This window comes from Solea senegalensis, linkage group LG11, assembly GCF_019176455.1.
Source record: "Solea senegalensis isolate Sse05_10M linkage group LG11, IFAPA_SoseM_1, whole genome shotgun sequence".
Classification (NCBI taxonomy): domain Eukaryota; kingdom Metazoa; phylum Chordata; class Actinopteri; order Pleuronectiformes; family Soleidae; genus Solea; species Solea senegalensis.
In genome coordinates, this window is record NC_058031.1 from 9,431,937 (window position 1) to 9,449,942 (window position 18,006).

The 18,006-nt window shown below is 40.3% G+C and overlaps 1 protein-coding gene across 1 annotated transcript in view; it reads right to left on the minus strand.

Annotated features, from left to right (window-relative positions):
* Nucleotides 1-13,895, minus strand: part of oprl1 (opiate receptor-like 1) — a 55,487-nt gene extending 41,592 nt beyond the window's left edge. The window contains exons 1-2 of the mRNA XM_044039165.1: nt 13,664-13,895; nt 8,014-8,260 (exon numbers count right to left, since the gene is read on the minus strand). Coding sequence (XP_043895100.1) covers nt 8,014-8,222 — 209 coding nt within the window. The 5' untranslated portion in view covers nt 8,223-8,260; nt 13,664-13,895. The remainder of the gene's footprint in view (nt 1-8,013; nt 8,261-13,663) is intronic.
* Nucleotides 13,896-18,006: the final 4,111 nt, after the last annotated feature.

An 18,006-nucleotide genomic window follows, 5' to 3' on the forward strand; every position in this document is an offset into this window, starting at 1 on the left:
TCTGGTGGTTACCTCACAGGACTGGCACAGACTGCCTGCAATCTATATCGCTCATTAGGGTGTTGTTGTTTTTTTTAGTTTGACTCCATCTCATTTATGAATCTGTCATCATCTTGTCACAGTCAAGGATATAAAGGTCGACCATCAACTGTCTGGTGCGTTCATACACCAGACACAGTTTGACAAAAATGAGCTGTGGGACGCAGACTTTGCTTTGATTTAAAAGAACCTTCTTTTAGCCTTATATTCACCAGCTGGATCATATATCTGTTTCAATCTGCCTCGTGGCTCAGTTTAATCACATCACCTCCCTCGAGAAAAGTAACTGTCCCTTGAATCACACATTTCAGGCTGACTTCTCACTTCTCTAAAATAGAAAAAAAAAACGAGGCTGGTAATTTTCAGTTAAACTCGAGAACAGTCGAATAACAGTGTTACGATGTGGGCGTAACCCTCAGTGTGATCGCGTGTGGCCTTGAATGTCAGCACAGATTGCCTCCACACATCCATCAAAAGTAATAGAGAAAATGGAGAAGGGGCTTTTGCTGAAGCATGACATGTTGATGCAATCATCAGTGATGTTTTAAGTTACGATGATGTGATCGCAGCAGCGAGTGAACCCATATTTTTGGCCCATATTTTATAATTCAGGTAAGACAGGAACTGCTCTCTATCACTATATACTACAATATGCTACACCTGCAAACACTATGGTGAGCACTAGTGCACTATTGAGAGCAAGAAAACACATCTTTTCCGCAGAAAGAACCAGACAGACTTGGAGGAAATTGCTTCTTTTGTGGAGCTGAAACTGGTCCACTGCAGGGTTTCTCTAGTTTATCATTATGAATCCATATGCCATAAGGCGTTGGGGTCACTTCAGGTGTACTGCCGGCATTGGAGACGCCATGGTCGCCGGACCTCGACTCCTTCTGGATCGAAAATCTTAATTATCAGTCAGTTTCTTGAGAAACCACAAAACCATATCCATATCCACCAGTTCCAGCTATTTCCCCCTCCACATAAGCAACAATTTCCTCCAAGTCCGCCTGGTTATTTCTGTGGAGAAGATGCATTTTTTGCATAAGTCCTGATACTTATGACAATGTGATGCTGATGTGCCACAAGTATCTCCATTCTAAAGTACAATTCCACAAAACCCTCTTCTAAAACAACAGGTTCGAATATTACGACTTTATACTCGTAAATTTACGACTTCAATCTCGTAAATTTACGCCTTTATTCTCGAAGTCTGTCATTTTTTTTTTATCCTCAATGTGGCCACAATACTCCGTCGTACTACTGCACTGTACATGTAATTCAGAGTGTATTTGTAGACGTTACAGCTGGGATTATCCCAAATATGAGATATGATGAAATAGCAACCGCATCAGACATTTTAACATGAACATCTATAAAAAAATATGAAGTTTTTACAATAGAGATATACACGAGGAAAGCAAGAAAGGAAAAAAGAAAAGTTAACGAGGATGTAATGAGTGTGCATGCTGTGGAAATATGCAAAAGACTCTGTGTTTCTGTGTCATGGAGACACGTCATGTGACAACCAGCTATATTTGGTGTCTGTAACCACAAACACACGCATGCACACGCACACACATATATGCAGATACCCTCTGTTCTCTGTATGAGGGATTCATTTGTAGTGCAAAGTAAATGGCCTCATAATTCACCGTGGTCATTAGGCAGAGTCATTAGCCTGTGGCACACACACACACACACACACACACACACGCAGGTTCACGCAGCAATTCCTCTTAGGACACGGCGGCAATGAGTTCTGTTCATTTGGACCACCTAACCAACCTTAACCATCACTAGTAAATACCTAACCCTAACCTCACCACAATTCAAATCACCAGTTCCTCAGAAATGAGGATCTGTCTCATTAGGACTGGGTTTTGGCAACTGGTGTTTATGCTTGAAAAAGGTCCTGAAGACACACACACACACGCTCACATGAAAGCTTGTAGCTGTGGCGAATGCTTTCACTTCTGTTAAATTGGTTCTTTTCAGCTCAATTTCACCAAGGATGAACATACACAGGAAGCCCTCCCACCGCACACACAAATACACACACCACCATCATCAATCCCAATTCGGGTCACGGGGTCAAGGACTAGCAGATGTGACAGGACAGCATCATCTCTGTCCTTCTCCCTATGTCTTTCTGTCAAGGATCCAAATGAGATAGCTGTATCGCTGGAAAGCAGCTCCCTTTATTTTTGCTATGACACTGCAACAAGCAGATATACACTCACTGGCAGTTTATGTCAAGTGATGGCAAGAGAAAAGACAGTTGTTTCAGGTATATAGGTACCATACTGTATATCTGGAGAATCTCTGAGTGGAAAGCACACAGACACACCCATCTTTCTGTTGCCCATCTTTCACCAACCCTGGGGTTGATATAATCATAGGATACTACAGAGGCTTTTTTTTCCATTCTTGAACTGTAAAAAAACGGATAAATGTCTTTGACGATGACATAGACATAATGCAGTCCCTATCCCCTTACCCCAACCTTAACCCTAACCCTAAAACCAGGTCTTAAACCCCCAAAAAGCCCTCACAAGAAATGAGGACCAGCCAAAATGTCCTTATGGTTGATATACGATTTTTGGTCCTCACAAAGCCACACATTCAAGAACACATACACACAAACACACACAGACGCACAAACATGATACTGAATGTTCCGTCTCTCTTTCACCTTCTCGCTTTCGTTTCATTCCGTTTCCTTTATTTGCATCGTTTTGTCTCTGTGCCCCCACCTGCATTTCTGTTGACTGACCCTGATCCTCTGTTTTTCCACCTCTGTTCCCATTGGCTGCAAACTATTCTCACTAAAAAGGAACAAACATGGCTCCGATCTCGGCCTTCTGAATAGAATAGATCTCTTTTCATAATAAAAAAAAAGGTCCAGCGGTCTGTTTACCATCAGAGATTCAGTTAACTGAGTGACGAGGTACATTAGAGAATCCATTTTTCACAAATCTCTGGAACACAAATCTGACCTAGAACGACCTACTGGTTTTTTTTCATAAAAATGCTGGTTTAATTTCTCACTGAGCTTAAGGTCAAAGAAAACCCAGACTAAAAGAAGACCCACCATGTCTTCATATTTATTCCTTTCCATATTCCTACACAGCACATGTATAGAAGACACAGAATAACAATCATCATAACAATAATAACAATAATAATACTCCTTAACTGCTCATTTGTTATTGTCAGTCTGTATTATTATTAGTGATATTAGTTGTCTTGTTTTGTTGTGTTGGAGCTTGCTTTTATTTGCTTGTGTTCATACATTTAAATGTGCTCCCTGAGAGTTTGTGTTTTGTTTGTAAATTGTCGTTACTCGTTCACTAAATGAAAGCTGTCGTCCAGCAGCATCGTTTCACCTTGGATGTCTGTCTGGATAGACTCTGAGATGTTTCTCAGAGTCTCAGAGTGGTTTTCGTTTGCCCAGACTTGCTTTATGAGCTCATTTCCCGACAGCGCTGCAAGCTTAGCATGTGTTCAGTTCTTGCTGCCTTCAGAGAACAGTGGGGAGAAAATGGATTTTAACTTTTGGTGGCAGAGCACTGCAGTGCAGGTACGTTTGCATCTTATTGCAGCAACAGCCATTAGCAGGGACTCATATGAGCATCTGTTTAGTGCTACAGGCACAAAATCAAGAAGACAAACCACAGGGAGGGAACAAAATATTGTTGAATTCAGCGGAGAGCAACCGTAAGACAGGAAGGCAGACAGACGCAAAAGCTTTGTGAAGCTGCTCAGTCGAAGCAGTAGTATCTTCTTTTTTTTGGAGGAAAAAGGGCTGCCTAGAGGAATTTTTCTGAAGGAAATTGGTTCTGTTTCCATGACAACATACTGATCTACATTTAGGGCATCATCCCCCCCTTAGCATCAGTTCTAAGAGATCAAATGAAGAGTTCATAACACCAGGCAATGGGTTAAAGAGGAATCAACTGGCTCATCGTCATGTGTATCTCCAATCACTCAAATAAAGTATGTAAACAAGTGTGCGTCTGTGTTTAAGTATAGTATTCTATAGATAATGATGACTAACAGTTGGAGCACTGATGAAAAAAAGTACTTTTTTTATGATAAAAAAAGTCAACATGCACCTCAGTAAAGAAGTCAACTAACACTCCCAATGAGAATTTTAGTAAGACAGAAAAACATTACAATCAGCTGTAGTAAATTTATGTCATTTGTGCCCTGGCCTCCTATTGGCTTGAGACGCTAATGGCTAAACCTTTGCTCATTCAACACTGCCAGGGTTCAAAGGCTATAGACAGACTGTAAAAAATGTGTTGCTTTACTTAAATTCTGCTTGTTTTTAGTGGTTGTCGGTTTTAGTGTGAGAGAGAGATGGAGAGAGTGCACATCTGCATCACAAACATTCTCAGCTCTTCCCTGTTGATTTTGGGTGATTATTAATAAATAATAAATACTAATAAACATAAATAAATATTTATTCTTTTATATGTTTATTCATGATGACACTTAACTTGAAAATGTCACATCTGGTCCACCACGCTTCATTTAAATTATTAAAACCCTTTCCAGTGCATGGATACATTGATTGGGCAGTTCACCATGAACTGCTTATCTCTGATGTACAGCACTTTGTTTCAGCTGTTTTTTAAAGTGCTTTATAAATAAAGTTGGATTGGATAAGATATGAGTCAGTCTATCGTAGGTAAATTACCCACAACCCATTGCCTTGACGCCAACTCAAGCGTTCCTTGATGCCAACTCAAGTGAGCTGCATTCTTTAAGTCTTAATAAATCGTTTCAATTCTGATCACTTCCTTTGTAATGGTGATTTTAAAGCTATGATTTGGAATCGTTCTGCAAGTGCAAATTGGTTGTTGATTATTTAACAATTTGTCCAAAAAGATGCCTGAGAACATAAAAAGAGGAATATCCACTCTAAGTAGACAGGCCTTTTGGTAACCAGAAAACAGTTGTTACGTCACTCTGGTCAATGATCCCAGACTAAAATGATTCAGAAATAATGATTCTTTTTGCCTCAAAGATTGTTTGATTTTCTAAAGTATTTTCTGTCAAATATTTCTTCTACCACTGTCATGAAAATGACACAGATGAATGATTTTTTTGTAAATGGAGTCTGACGGATTTGAACAGTGTTGCAATAGCTGTGATAGAGCTTTCATATGTGTTCGACATAAGATTTCAGAGGGACGTATTTTTAAAGCACACTTGATGAGACATTACTTCTGTGGAAGTAAAATGAAATAGGGAAAGGTGAAAGGTCAGTGAACAAAACAAAGAGCTGAATTTGGCTCACAATTTAACACTTAAATCATGACATTGCCCAATAGTTTAGGAGAGATAATCTCTCTGAAGCTGTTTGATGAGTCGAGAAAACATGTGGCAAAAGGACATGGTGTTGCAGTGGCTTCAGCTGTTTTATCACCATAATGGGAAAAATATGTGGATTCCTGATAATGTTTCTAATAACACACACACACACACACACACATCCTCTCACACACATGCACAAACAAATGCCATAAACACACACATGGGTGCACTCTCATTGAGAAACATGAGTATAAAGAGATTTGACTGTTGCTCCATCGCTTTGTATGACACAAAAAATATGTTCTTCATGCTTTAAAGCAATTGTAGGATTTAGTAAAGCTCAGGAGCCATGTCAGACACGGATCCAATACAATTACAAATATTCACCTTTGAGCCTTTGCCATAGATCAAACCAGACCTGCACTCTTCTCAACCACATTTGATGATGGCAAGTGTTGTGGTCTGCCATCTTGTGCAATCAGCCCTTTCATTCAACCTGACACAGTGAAATGACGGGTGCTGCTGCCTTCTGACACCACTGATAAGGGCAAATTGTCAGGGGTGGTCGTTTTTACAGAGAGCTGGCACCACTTAACAGGAGGGTAAAATGATTCAACACCTGTGTGTGTGAGTGTTCAGATCTCTTCCGGCATTAACACCGACCTTGTTCCCAATGAGGCTGAACCTTGTTTCTAAACAACTGGTTATGTTTGGGGCTAAGATTTGGATTGTTTTTCAGGTTATGGTTAGGGTAAGGGATAACTTGGCTTGTAACCGGAGGGTTGCCGGTTTGAGTCCTCACCAGGTCAAAGGGCTTGGGTTCCCCTGAGCAAGGTACCCAACCCCCATTGCTCCCAGACACCCGGGCCATGCTCAGTGAGGACGGGTTAAATGCAGAGAGAGAATTTCCCCCAAGGGATTAATAAAGTATATGTATATATATATATATATATATATATATATATATATATATATATATATATATATATACATATATATGTATGTATTATATATGTATATTATTAAGTGGGCTGTTTTCATTTCTATATGCATTATATAGGCTATATATATGTATATATATATATATATATATATATATATATATATATATATATATATATATATATATATGCATATATGTACATCATACCTCATGATTTTATCACAGTCACTTGTTGATGGTCATTCAAAAACTAATTTTGGTGGACATTACAGCAAGAATCACACCAACACAGTCTGAAAGTGAAAGTCAGCCATGTGTTGCACAGCTTGCTTGATACAGTGTGATGTGTGTTTTGAGCAGACAAGTATTAAACCATGAACGCACCAGAAGGTAGTTGTCTCGCCATTTGCCAAGAGCTTCAATCATTATTGTGTTTACACGACTATAGGTCATAATATGCCCCCTGAGCAGTGCTAGTTCCAAAATACAATGGCAATATCATGACGAGATGGCTAGAATTATCAAACTCAAACATGTAGTAAACTTAAATACACACAAAAGTACAGCAAATACTAGCACAATCACAATCACATGCACACTCTACTGGTTCAATATGGCGTACATGAGTAGACAGCAGCTGCCCACTGAGCCTAATCCCAACTGCACACAGACACTAACTCCACCAACACATCAGCCATGTTGTCTACCACTAACGCTTGTTTCAGCGAGACAAGACAGGCACTAGGGATGACCCCTACATGACCAGACAGTCATCTGCTGGGCTTTGAATAAAAATATCTTCATTACACACAGACAAGTTTTCTGCTTAAGACACCTTAAACATTTATACCTTAAATAGGTCATTTATACCTTTTTTTCCCATTACTTGAGTGGCTGATGAGGTACACATACTCATGTCCTGTGAAGCATTTTGGTATGCCTGGTCACATTGCAAACACTGGAGAAGTAAGCGGCTATTACATCAAGACTACACAGATATTCAAGTTACAGTAATTGGATACATAGTTATCAGAAAATGTTGGCCATTTTTGTGTCAAATGGCTCAAATGACTGACAAGATTAGTCATCTACAGATGCCATTGAAATTGTATAGGCTGTTTGCCCCAGATGTTATAGCTGTCACATAAAGTAGAGTGGGAATGTGGTTGTACATGGGCCCGGTGCTTTACGGTAGACATTAAAGTAATAGGTAGTCATGCAGCTAACTCCCTCACAGAAGAGTTGTAGGGGAGTATGGAGGAGAGTTGTTGCCTCTTCTGGTGCTTATTAAATTCAGTCACAGTTCTGTAATGCATCCATGGTAATTTCACAACATCAGTGATGGGAAATTAATCGGTGACCAGAATGAAAAGCTCATTTACCTTAAAGATAAATACGAAAGTGTTGGAAAATAAAAGTACACTAAACATGCATTTATAATCTTGTTTTTTTTTTTGTTTTTTTTTTGTTAGACATTTTACTGCAGAGATGTCATACACCATTAAATGTTGAGATGCAAGGGAAGGAACCTTTGACTGATGCAGTGACAGTGTGATAATAACATCAAGCATTTCATCTAAGGAGTTTGGATTGCCATAGAAACAGTGGTCATTCCATGGTCATTTCATCATTCCTCGACTGGAACTAATGTGTTGTTACTAAACAATCTCACAATTTCATCCGTTTCCCCCAAAACCCGTTCTTACCTTATGATGACATACATGACCAGAAAGTTTCCCACCAGGCCAATGACGCAAACGATCATATAGACGACCACGATGGTGACTTTCACCCCTGTTGGCAGTAATGCGTCAGTCTCGTTGTATGCCCCTGTGAAGTTGTCCTGGAAGAGTGAGTCATTGTAAAGCTGCAGGTGGTCCAGCTCGGCCAGAAGGAAATCATCTGGGAACTCCATGTTTGACCAAGAGCAAAGGGATGGAGGCTTACAGCCACCTGAAAGACAGAAAATGAGATACGTGTTTGGGCAGAAAAGAGACAAAATATGAATGTTGAAGGATAGTCACAGGTAATACCATAACAGCATCATTATAAAGTATTATTAGACATAGGGCAATAGGCAGGGTACACCCTGGACAGTTCACCAGTCCATCACAGGGCCACATACAGAGAAAAAAAAACATCCACTCTTACAATCACACCGAATTGGCCTAATCCCCAACTCGGCCCCCGAACATGCAAACTCCATGCAGAATGGCCCTTGTTCCGACTGGGTCGCAAAACCCGGCTACGGCAAGAGTGCTGTAATATTAATATTATTATTATATTTATTTACTTGTTGATTTTCAGGTGTACTGGGATGCTGTTGTACAAACAGACATTCCACTCACCACACCATGATCAAAAACTTTGGCCCCATAGTGCAGCAAAATACTATTTTTCACCCAGGTGGAAAATGACTTCTTAACTACTGTATCTGGTTAATATTGACAGGTTTAAATAAAAAATTGGTTCGCACCAAATCAATGAGAGCAAGGAATCAAATTACTGAGTCGTAACAAAGGTGATTAACACAACAAAACCTCATGTGCAGTTTCTACATTTTCTTTTTAACTGCCTTTCCATGTGATTGTTATAAATGTGCACAGCACCTCCAGTAGTGCCAGCAAGCAATGGCCACTGTCACTTGGAAAGGTACACAACTTACACATTTTGTGAGGGATGAGATCTTGATTTAACCTGGAGAGCAAAGTATAGAGCTGGCAAGGTAAAGACAACTCCAAATCCTTTAAAACCAGTGTTTCCCAATCCCTGCATGTTTTAGATGTTGCCCTGCTCCAACACACCTGATTCAAATGAATGGCTCGTTATCTGGCTTTCGCTGAGCTTGATGATGAGTATTGGAATCAGGTGTGTTGGAGAAGCTGACAAGCTTCACAAATGACCACACAAACACATCTGATGACTTTGACAACCCAATATTTGGTTATTGTGGTTCCATTGGAATTAAATGAAATGTAAGTTGGTTGTCATGGTTTAAAACAAAATAAACAGCAGGAAACATGATTTTCTGTGTGAAAGTCAGTCTTAGTACAGCAAATACAACCTCCACAACTGTGCACAAATACTTTTCATGTCACTCTATTTCCTGCTGTACCTCTCAATGTTGTCAAGGTTGCCGTAAGGAGGGAGAGGGTGAAAAAAGCAGGAAGGGTATGAGGGACGAAAAGGGGAAGAGGAGGGAGTTGAGCAAGATCAGGAATGAAAAGGACAAGAAGTAAAGAAATACATTGGAGGAAGGAGGCAAGGAAGGTAGAAAGCAGGTGAGGAAGGATGGAAGAAGCACCAAAAATATAAAAGATGAGGATATTAAGAAGGGCAAGAAATACAATAAAACAGAATTATATAAAATACCTCATGTGTGTGTTTTTGTTTACCTTTATAGGGCCTTTGTTGCATAAACACTGACCTTGTCAGGACCTCCAGTCCTCATGGAGACCAAAGTTATAGTACTGTAGTTTTGGATTTTTCAATAGTTTTAATTTCAATTCGGTTTTAGAGCAGGTTTGGTAGATATTGTTTGTTTGTTTTTTGTAAATGATTAGTGTTATTTTTTTGTAATATGGAGTATTTGTCAGGTGCAAGATTCAAAAAGGTCATGATAAGTAGATGCAGTGTAGGGCAGTGTGCCAGGTAAACATCAAATTAAATTAAATTTACTAAATAAACATTTAGTAAATTAACTAAATCCGGAACCATAAACACACGAGTTATAGTTTCAGTGGTCCTGATGAGGCAGAACCTAATTTCTGAGAAACTGGTGAAGATTAGGGTTAAGAATTGTTGTTATTTTTTAGTAAATGAAAGTCCTTGTAATGTCTGTAGGTTGATACAACAACATATACAGTGCAGTCTGAATACAGCCATCAGTAAGCAGTTGCTGTGCCTGTTAAAGCAGTTTAAATCCAAGTGAAACAACAGGATTTGCAACAGGATTGAGACTAAATAGACCAAGATGTATTGGGACTTATAATATATTGTCTATCCATCCACCCATCTCCCACTGCTTATCCAAGGTCAGGTCGCAGGAGTAGCAGCTTGAGCCTCTCTCAGGCCACTTCGTCCAGCACCTCCCAACGCCGCATTACTGTGAATGCTGCACCGATGCAGTGAATTGCTGGGCCTGTTAAGGCAGTTTAAATCCAAGTGTGGAGCAACAGGATTGAGGCTAAATAGACCAAGATGGTGTGGTATAAATTGGAAATGCTGGATGATGATTGCTCACTTCAGGTTAGGTTCTTGAATATAAGACACGTGTCTTGTCAGTCAGTTGAATGTGAAGTGTCAGGAGTGATACAAATGTTGTACTGGAATGTCAAGGTGAGGAGGGAACTAAGGTAAAGCCTTTGGTTTAAGGGTACAACCTTTACCTTTTATCTTGAACTTTTGTGCAGGGGAGCTGAGCTCACCTTACACAGTAAAATCCCCTGAAGGAGATCAGAGTAGAACTACTGCTATTCATGTTAAAAGGACAAGGTTTAGGCATCGACTACCTCGTATGAAGGTATTTTGGAAACTAAGAGCACGAGGGTTACAATAAGAGGTATTTGGTCTATTTTTTTTACATCACCTCAAGTATGAGCTGGAGGACACAGTGTGGGAGAATAATGTCTGGACATAGTCTTTGATTAGCAGCAGAAAATGAATACATAGATATTAGTTGGAGATATTTAAGTGGGATTGACTTACTCCAGTGTATCATAACATAAAGAACCCATCACCCTACATAACCACACACATTTCAAGCTACAGTCTTTGGCTACTCAGGCAAGACTCTCTTTCTAAGCAACACCCCTTTATATAAACTGCAGCAGCAACACGTCAAAATTATGCCATGAACCAGACTCCCTCCCTCTAACTGCCTGATCATGAATATTCATCAAATCAAAATCAAAAAAGCAAAGTAACTCTGCTGTGCTACTGAATTTCCCCGGGGTTACTGCTGAGCTCACTGCACATGGGTTATATGCGATCCTCTTGCTTTCTTCTCTTCTTCGTTCCATCCTCCTTTTCCTCATCTCTCCATCCCTCTCTGTTTACAGCCATATCCCTCCCTCCCTCCCTACCTCATGAAATCCAAACTCTCCATTCTGACATTGTGTTCTGTTTCACAGACTCACTCTCCATTGCAGCCACAGAGCATGTGTGAGTGTTTTTGGCTGCCGGTGCTTTGATGAAGCAGTTAAACTTAGAACCGCAAGTGTGCGTGTCCATGTAAGGCTGCAGTGGCGCGCTGAGTGGGCCGCTGTACCACTTTTCACGATGTGTGAGAGGACAAAGAAATGCTAATTAAAATTGTGTTGTCATAACTGCTAACTACACAAGGTGGACTAACCCTAACCCAGAGTGACCAGTGACCCCATGGTATAAGTAATCTGCATATAATAAGAGAACCTTGTCATCAGATTTCTACAGATAGTAAGAGATGTAGATGTTCCCACAAATGATCGTACATTAGCCTTTCCTGGTGTTTTAACCTTTTCCACTCAATGGTGATATTGATTCTAGTGTTGTACTGTTTATTGTTTATTCCATGTGCTGTCTGCATTCCAACCCCTAAAATAATGACCATGTTCTCAGAGGCTAATTCCTTGCCCGACAATAGAGTGGATGGATTCCAGGAATGGACATGGCCTTACAAGACCTGTAGCCTCTAAAGTGCATGCACGGCAACCAACTCACAAACTTGATTTTCCTTCTACTGCAAGCTCATTTTCACATTCACTTCCACATTCATGTTTCTGTTTTATCCTTGTATCATGAAATATTCTTGTATGGAGAGAGAGAGACAGCAAGAGTCTGTGTCTGTCTGTGTCTATAGAGCTTTGTATGAAGGACATAAATATGTGTGTGTATCGTAACATTTAGGAACTCAATTCAATTAACCAATGTCACTGAGCTCCAGGTTGGAAGACATCCTGCTTGTATTAAATTTTATTTTAGTGAAGCAGGTCAATTTGAGCCAAATACCACACGGAGGTTATAAAACAGTTCAGGTAAACAGTGGAGGAAGATGCAGTCTCTGCTTACTCTCAACCTTCCCGCATGTTCACACTTGTCCTAATATTACAACCTTGATGACACAGTTATTATCCATAGCTATTTCTGTTTTGTTTGTTTGTTTGTTTTTTTAAATGTGAACTGGTGCTGACACTGCATGTGGTAGTCATGACATCAGAATCTCAAATCTCTGGCAACACTAATCATGAAAAATGCCTTTGTTTTAGATGTGGGCCTGCTCCAACGCACCTGATTCCAATCAAAGGGTCGTTATCAGGCTTTAGCAGAGCTCGGTGATGATGATGACGAGCTGATATTTGAATCAGGTGTGTTATTGTTGGGTTACCAGGTGTGTCTTATTTGGTGCTTCTGTAGGTTCATGACTGCTGATGAAGACCATGAGCTGAACGTCTCACAACCAGGAAGTAAGGGGAATGAGTTGTGTTTGGTTTGTCAAGTGGTTCAAACAATGTTGAGGTTTGTTGGAAAAGACTCTTAACTCCTGTAACACCAACTTATCACGCTGTCCTTGTTATTCAAGTGTCTCAGGTGGGAAAGGAACTCATGTGCACATGTCGGGAAAAAAAGTATATTGCTGATTCTAACAAAGTTTGACGAACTGACAATTAAAAATACAGCACTGACTATGACTTGGTGATGATTCCTCGGCCTGACTCCACCTTACAGTCATGGCAGGCCATTTGCTAGATAGTATTATTCTAACTATTAACAGGATATTTAAAAGTTGTTCTGAAGTTTATAAACAAAACAAACTGTGCATATTTACTTACATGCATGAGCAATTTGGTAATGACTTTGTTTTATGTGCCCTTTTTTCATGGGAATAGCCCATCTTCAACTCATCAGAATCTAACAAGTCAGTGACACACACACACACACACACACAGTATGAAACTGCAGCACGGACACAGAGCACCACTAGATCAGACCAACTATGTGAAGTAAATCCACCACATTGCACCGAACTTCCATCTTTTGTTTGCCAAACAACCTGTCACTGAAACGCACCACATGATGAAGCGAATACAAACCCCACACTTGGAAAAAAGAACTCAAGTACGTCACGCACGCGCCGCGCGCCACGCGCCACCATTAGTATCTATATACGGTGTTATGGCGACCTTTCAGCTGAGCTCAACATAAACACAGTGACACACTGCAGACGCTTTTTCCTCGCAACAGTGCGCAGCCTGTGACGCTGCGGGATGCACGTGCACGAACCCTGTATACATGCAACCAAAGTACACGTGAATGTTTGTTGTTAAATGTCCCCCTGATTGCATGCATGCAGTAGCAGCAGGTTGAGCATCATCCTACCTCTCTGGTCCCGGCAGCTCCAGAGCTCCGCGCAGACCGCACCGAGCACGCTGCCGCTGGAAGTTGCTGCGTCTCTCGAAGCGTTTACTGCGCACAGTCTTGGTTTCTGGATGCGTCTCTTGGCCGTCCGTTGGTCTCTCTGCACTTTCCTCTGGTCCCGGTTTCCCCGAGATGACGACGAGGGAGGGGGGGGAGAAAGAGCGCCTCACCTCCTGTCAGCATCAGAGAGAAACACAGTGAGAGAGAGAGAGGGAGAGAGAGAGGGAGTGTGTGTGGGGTGGGGTGCGGAAGATGTGTGTGTGTGTGTGTGTGGGGTGCTGGGATAAAGATGCAGGCAGGCGCTGGGCTTTCTTCCACCCCCTTCTCTCTCTCTCTCTTAGATCGATGGGGGCTTGCTCAACACCCTCCCGCTCTCTCTCTCCATCCTCTCTCAATCTCCTCTTGTAAACCATCTTGTATGCGCATTTGGCTCTTGAAGGAGAGCTGCTGCTGTGTGTGTGTGTGTGTGTGTGTGTTCACATTGTGGTACATGTATCAGCCTGTGTGACTCTGTATGATTCAGGGGAGATGATGAAGCAGAACCTGGAGCTGAGGAACATGAGAGCACACACTGCCAGTGATGCAGCTTGTTACAGCAATCACACCATCATCATCATCTTCTTCTTCTTCTTCCCCATTAACTGAATGCAGTTACACTGGATTTGTCTCCAAAAAGGCTGAGACAAATAAAAGGAAAGGTGGTGTCATAGATTTAATGTGGGCAATAAAAGCAGTTCCTTTGAGCAAAGTGACCAAAACGTAAACAGTGCAGTACTGACTGAGGATTATGCTGCAGTTTATAGCCTGGCTGTGGGACACTGCATCACTCTCATAATGTATTCCACACACACCTCTCCACCACCACCACCACAATTCACTGCATCTGTTTTTCTATCAGCCAGCCGTGCTTGTTTTTACTAAAACTCTGACTCATGTCTTCTGAAGACAAAAGAAGATATCGGATCATGTAGAATTTATGAGGGCAGAATTCATTAAAACTGTAATAAAGCTTTCTCGTACATCACCACTCAGTCCAGTGTAACACACTGATATCAGTTTGAAATGGTAAATTAATCTTTCCCACAATATGTTTGCATTCATGATAACTTCATTTTATGTTATTTTTTACATATTCACATATGTTTTTACGATGGGACAATTCAGCAACAAATGTGTTTGGGGACCAAAAAAAAATAATCCCCTGTGACGGTTGTCTGGGAAACTGCAGCACATAATTTCATTTGATACACCATTCTTCATCACTTTCATCAGGTCACCAAGCACCAGTGTTTGAACTTCAGGGGACTCTCCTATCGTAGCTGCTCAGACACCCAAGTTCCAGACTCTCTGAAGACCATCAGCACATTATTCTTTATATATACATTTTTCATACACTGATTGAAATGTGACAGTACCATAGGTCACTGACAGAAACACAAAGTGATTTATACTGCACAACTGCCTGCACACAGATGTTGTGAAGATAATATAAATAAAGAAATAATTTTACCTGGTTAGAATAAGTGTTACCAGCATATGGAGCTCGGTTGTTTTACCTTTTTACTTGAATTGTTTTGTATTATTCAACAAAGATGCCAGTTACTTTAATGTTACATGCAAAATGTATAATAAAGTAATAACATTTAAGTCATGATGACAGATTACAGTGAAACTATCTATTCTGTCTGTACAATGTAAATAATGTAAATACTTAAAGTAACAGGGACTTTTTAATATCGAGAAGCCATTTTCTCACACATAATGAACTGAGCCCCTGCATGCTGTGTGTCAAATCACTCGAGCAAACCACAGCATGTTACATTTTATACTAATCCATTGATAAACGGACTCATTTTGTTGAAACAGCTGGGGCAGTGTTTTATCTGATAGCAGCGATTTACCGCACGTCCATGAATTTATTGACCGAAATACAAATTATCCAAACCATTTTGTGAGAGCAGAGTTGAGGCGGAGCTTAAAGAAGAAAACCAACAAAAACAAGAAAAAGGAAAAATAACTTGGATGGAAACTAGGTCAAAAATGCTAATGCTAAATGCTAAAGTGGACTTCACCTGAACTGACATGTTGATATGATAGTTGGTGTGTCTGCATGTGTGTGTGTGTGTGCATTATATACATTACAGTGCCAATTATTATTGCTGCCTTCTGCTTTTTTCTTCATCTTTATTTTTTGCACATGTTGTTTTCTGATGTTATATGTTGTTGTTAATGTTGTTAACACGTGACTTTGTCTTGGCCAAGTCTCCCTTGTAAAAGAGACTTTAATCTCAATGTGGCTTCATGGTAAACTAAAGGTTAAAAATGTATTATTGGCATCATTACTACTACTCTGACTTATAGTATTACTAATGTGTTTCTTCTGTTGCTGCTGTTATTATTCTTATCATTATTATTATTAATATTATATAAGTATAAGTACATATATATATGATTATGACAAGTGGCTGGAAAAGAACACAACTCATCAAACTCCCTAAATGAAGATGATAAGGATGAAGTATTAGAAAACCTGGTGGGAATAGTGTTTGTGCTCTGTAGTGTCATTTATTTATTCATGCTGGCGGAACCTGCAGACCACAGGAGACTCATTAAACACATGTCTTCTGCAGAAGATGGACCTTTGCTGACCTGAGCTCAAATCCTCTCCCAACTTCCCCCTGAGAGAATCTCTCATGTTGTCATCCTGAATATGAACAATGAATTTCTACTCCCATGTAGAGGATCAGCATTTGTAATAGTGGCTCTGAGGCATGTAAACCACGGTGTGGGTTAACATGCCCTGAGCATTGTTCTGGCTTCATTAAATGTAACAACTGCAGTCACATTAAGTATTAACAGGACAGTTATCATCTCAGTAAGTCAACCCATGTTTTCCCAAGCACACTCACATACAAAGGGGCAGCATTTGCAACCGATATCACACAGGGACAAGTCTGCAAGGCAGAGGAGCATCAGAAATACAGAGAGTAATATACAATGTTTAACAAATAAAATGTTTAGTGCTCATAAGGGCACGAGTGCTTCTGCCTATAATTAGATTTCATTGCTTTGGTGTATTTACATGACGACTTTGACCTTAGTCTTTATGCTTCAATCCACCAAGATCACAGAATTGAGGAATAATATTTACAGAACTATATTTATTTATTTATCTCTTTATAGGTTGTGTAAGAACAGATTGTCCAGGGATTTAGTGCTTTACTGTTTTCACACACGCACTCAGATACAAGGACATAATGAACTGTATGAGTTACATTTTTAAGGGTTTTGATGGAGAACAGATGGTCTGGGGAATACTCCTGCAGCATTTATCAGTGTAACCACTGAGAGTAACTCTCATTGCCTTAAACTTCCATTCGCTACGGATTGTTTTAAACAAATCACATGAAATGAAATGATATCACACAGCTGCATAATACGTGGTGTATTACAAGCGTGCAGCAGAAACGTGAGGAGCTCGTTTGTACAGGTTGGAGATTCTTCTGTGCTGCGATGGCAGATGGGACATCTGTTGAAGTGAGACGTTCTGCATTTCAGACTTCTGTATCTATGGCAGCAATGTGGAGTCTGGATGGGCCTATTGCACAGCAGCCATTTTGACAGGTCTCAGTAGGAAGATCACACGTGTACATAATTGAAGTAATGACGGCTGAGTTGCATTTAGCTTCTTCAGTTTGAGGGCGCGTGCTGGCTCCCTGTCACACTGTCCTGAAAAAAGCTCCCTTGTGTGATGTTGTGCAATTAAGTTGGGGTCGATTTGCTGTTGTTTGTTATTATAAGCTGTATACAAACATATAAACCATGGTTTTTCAATCAATCTGTCAACATGTGGATTTAGAAAACACAGTTGTTTAGTCCTTGTCAACAAAACTGTGAACTGTTGAATGGATGAAAATGAAAGAGAGAAGAAGGGATTAAATAGAGAGGAAACCTCCTGATGCTCCTGAAGGCAGAACATTATTCTCGACATGGACTAAAAGCATGAGCGTATGTTTTAGTTTCACAGAGCCTTTTTTTGTTTCCCCCCAACAAATACAGTGTAATTGTTGGCAGCGTGGCTGCGAGCTGTGATGACTCACACGTTTGTCCATTTTTGGTGAAAATAACACTTCTCCCAGGCACAGAGGAATATCGGATCAGTTATGTCGTCTGTGTGCACATAAAGCTTCCTCTGCCTCCAATATGCTCTCAACATAAAGACGATCAAAAGTAACGTTTCCTTCCAAAACTGTATGTATGTTGATACTTGAAACATTTTCATTATTCCATACGCCAGTATAGCT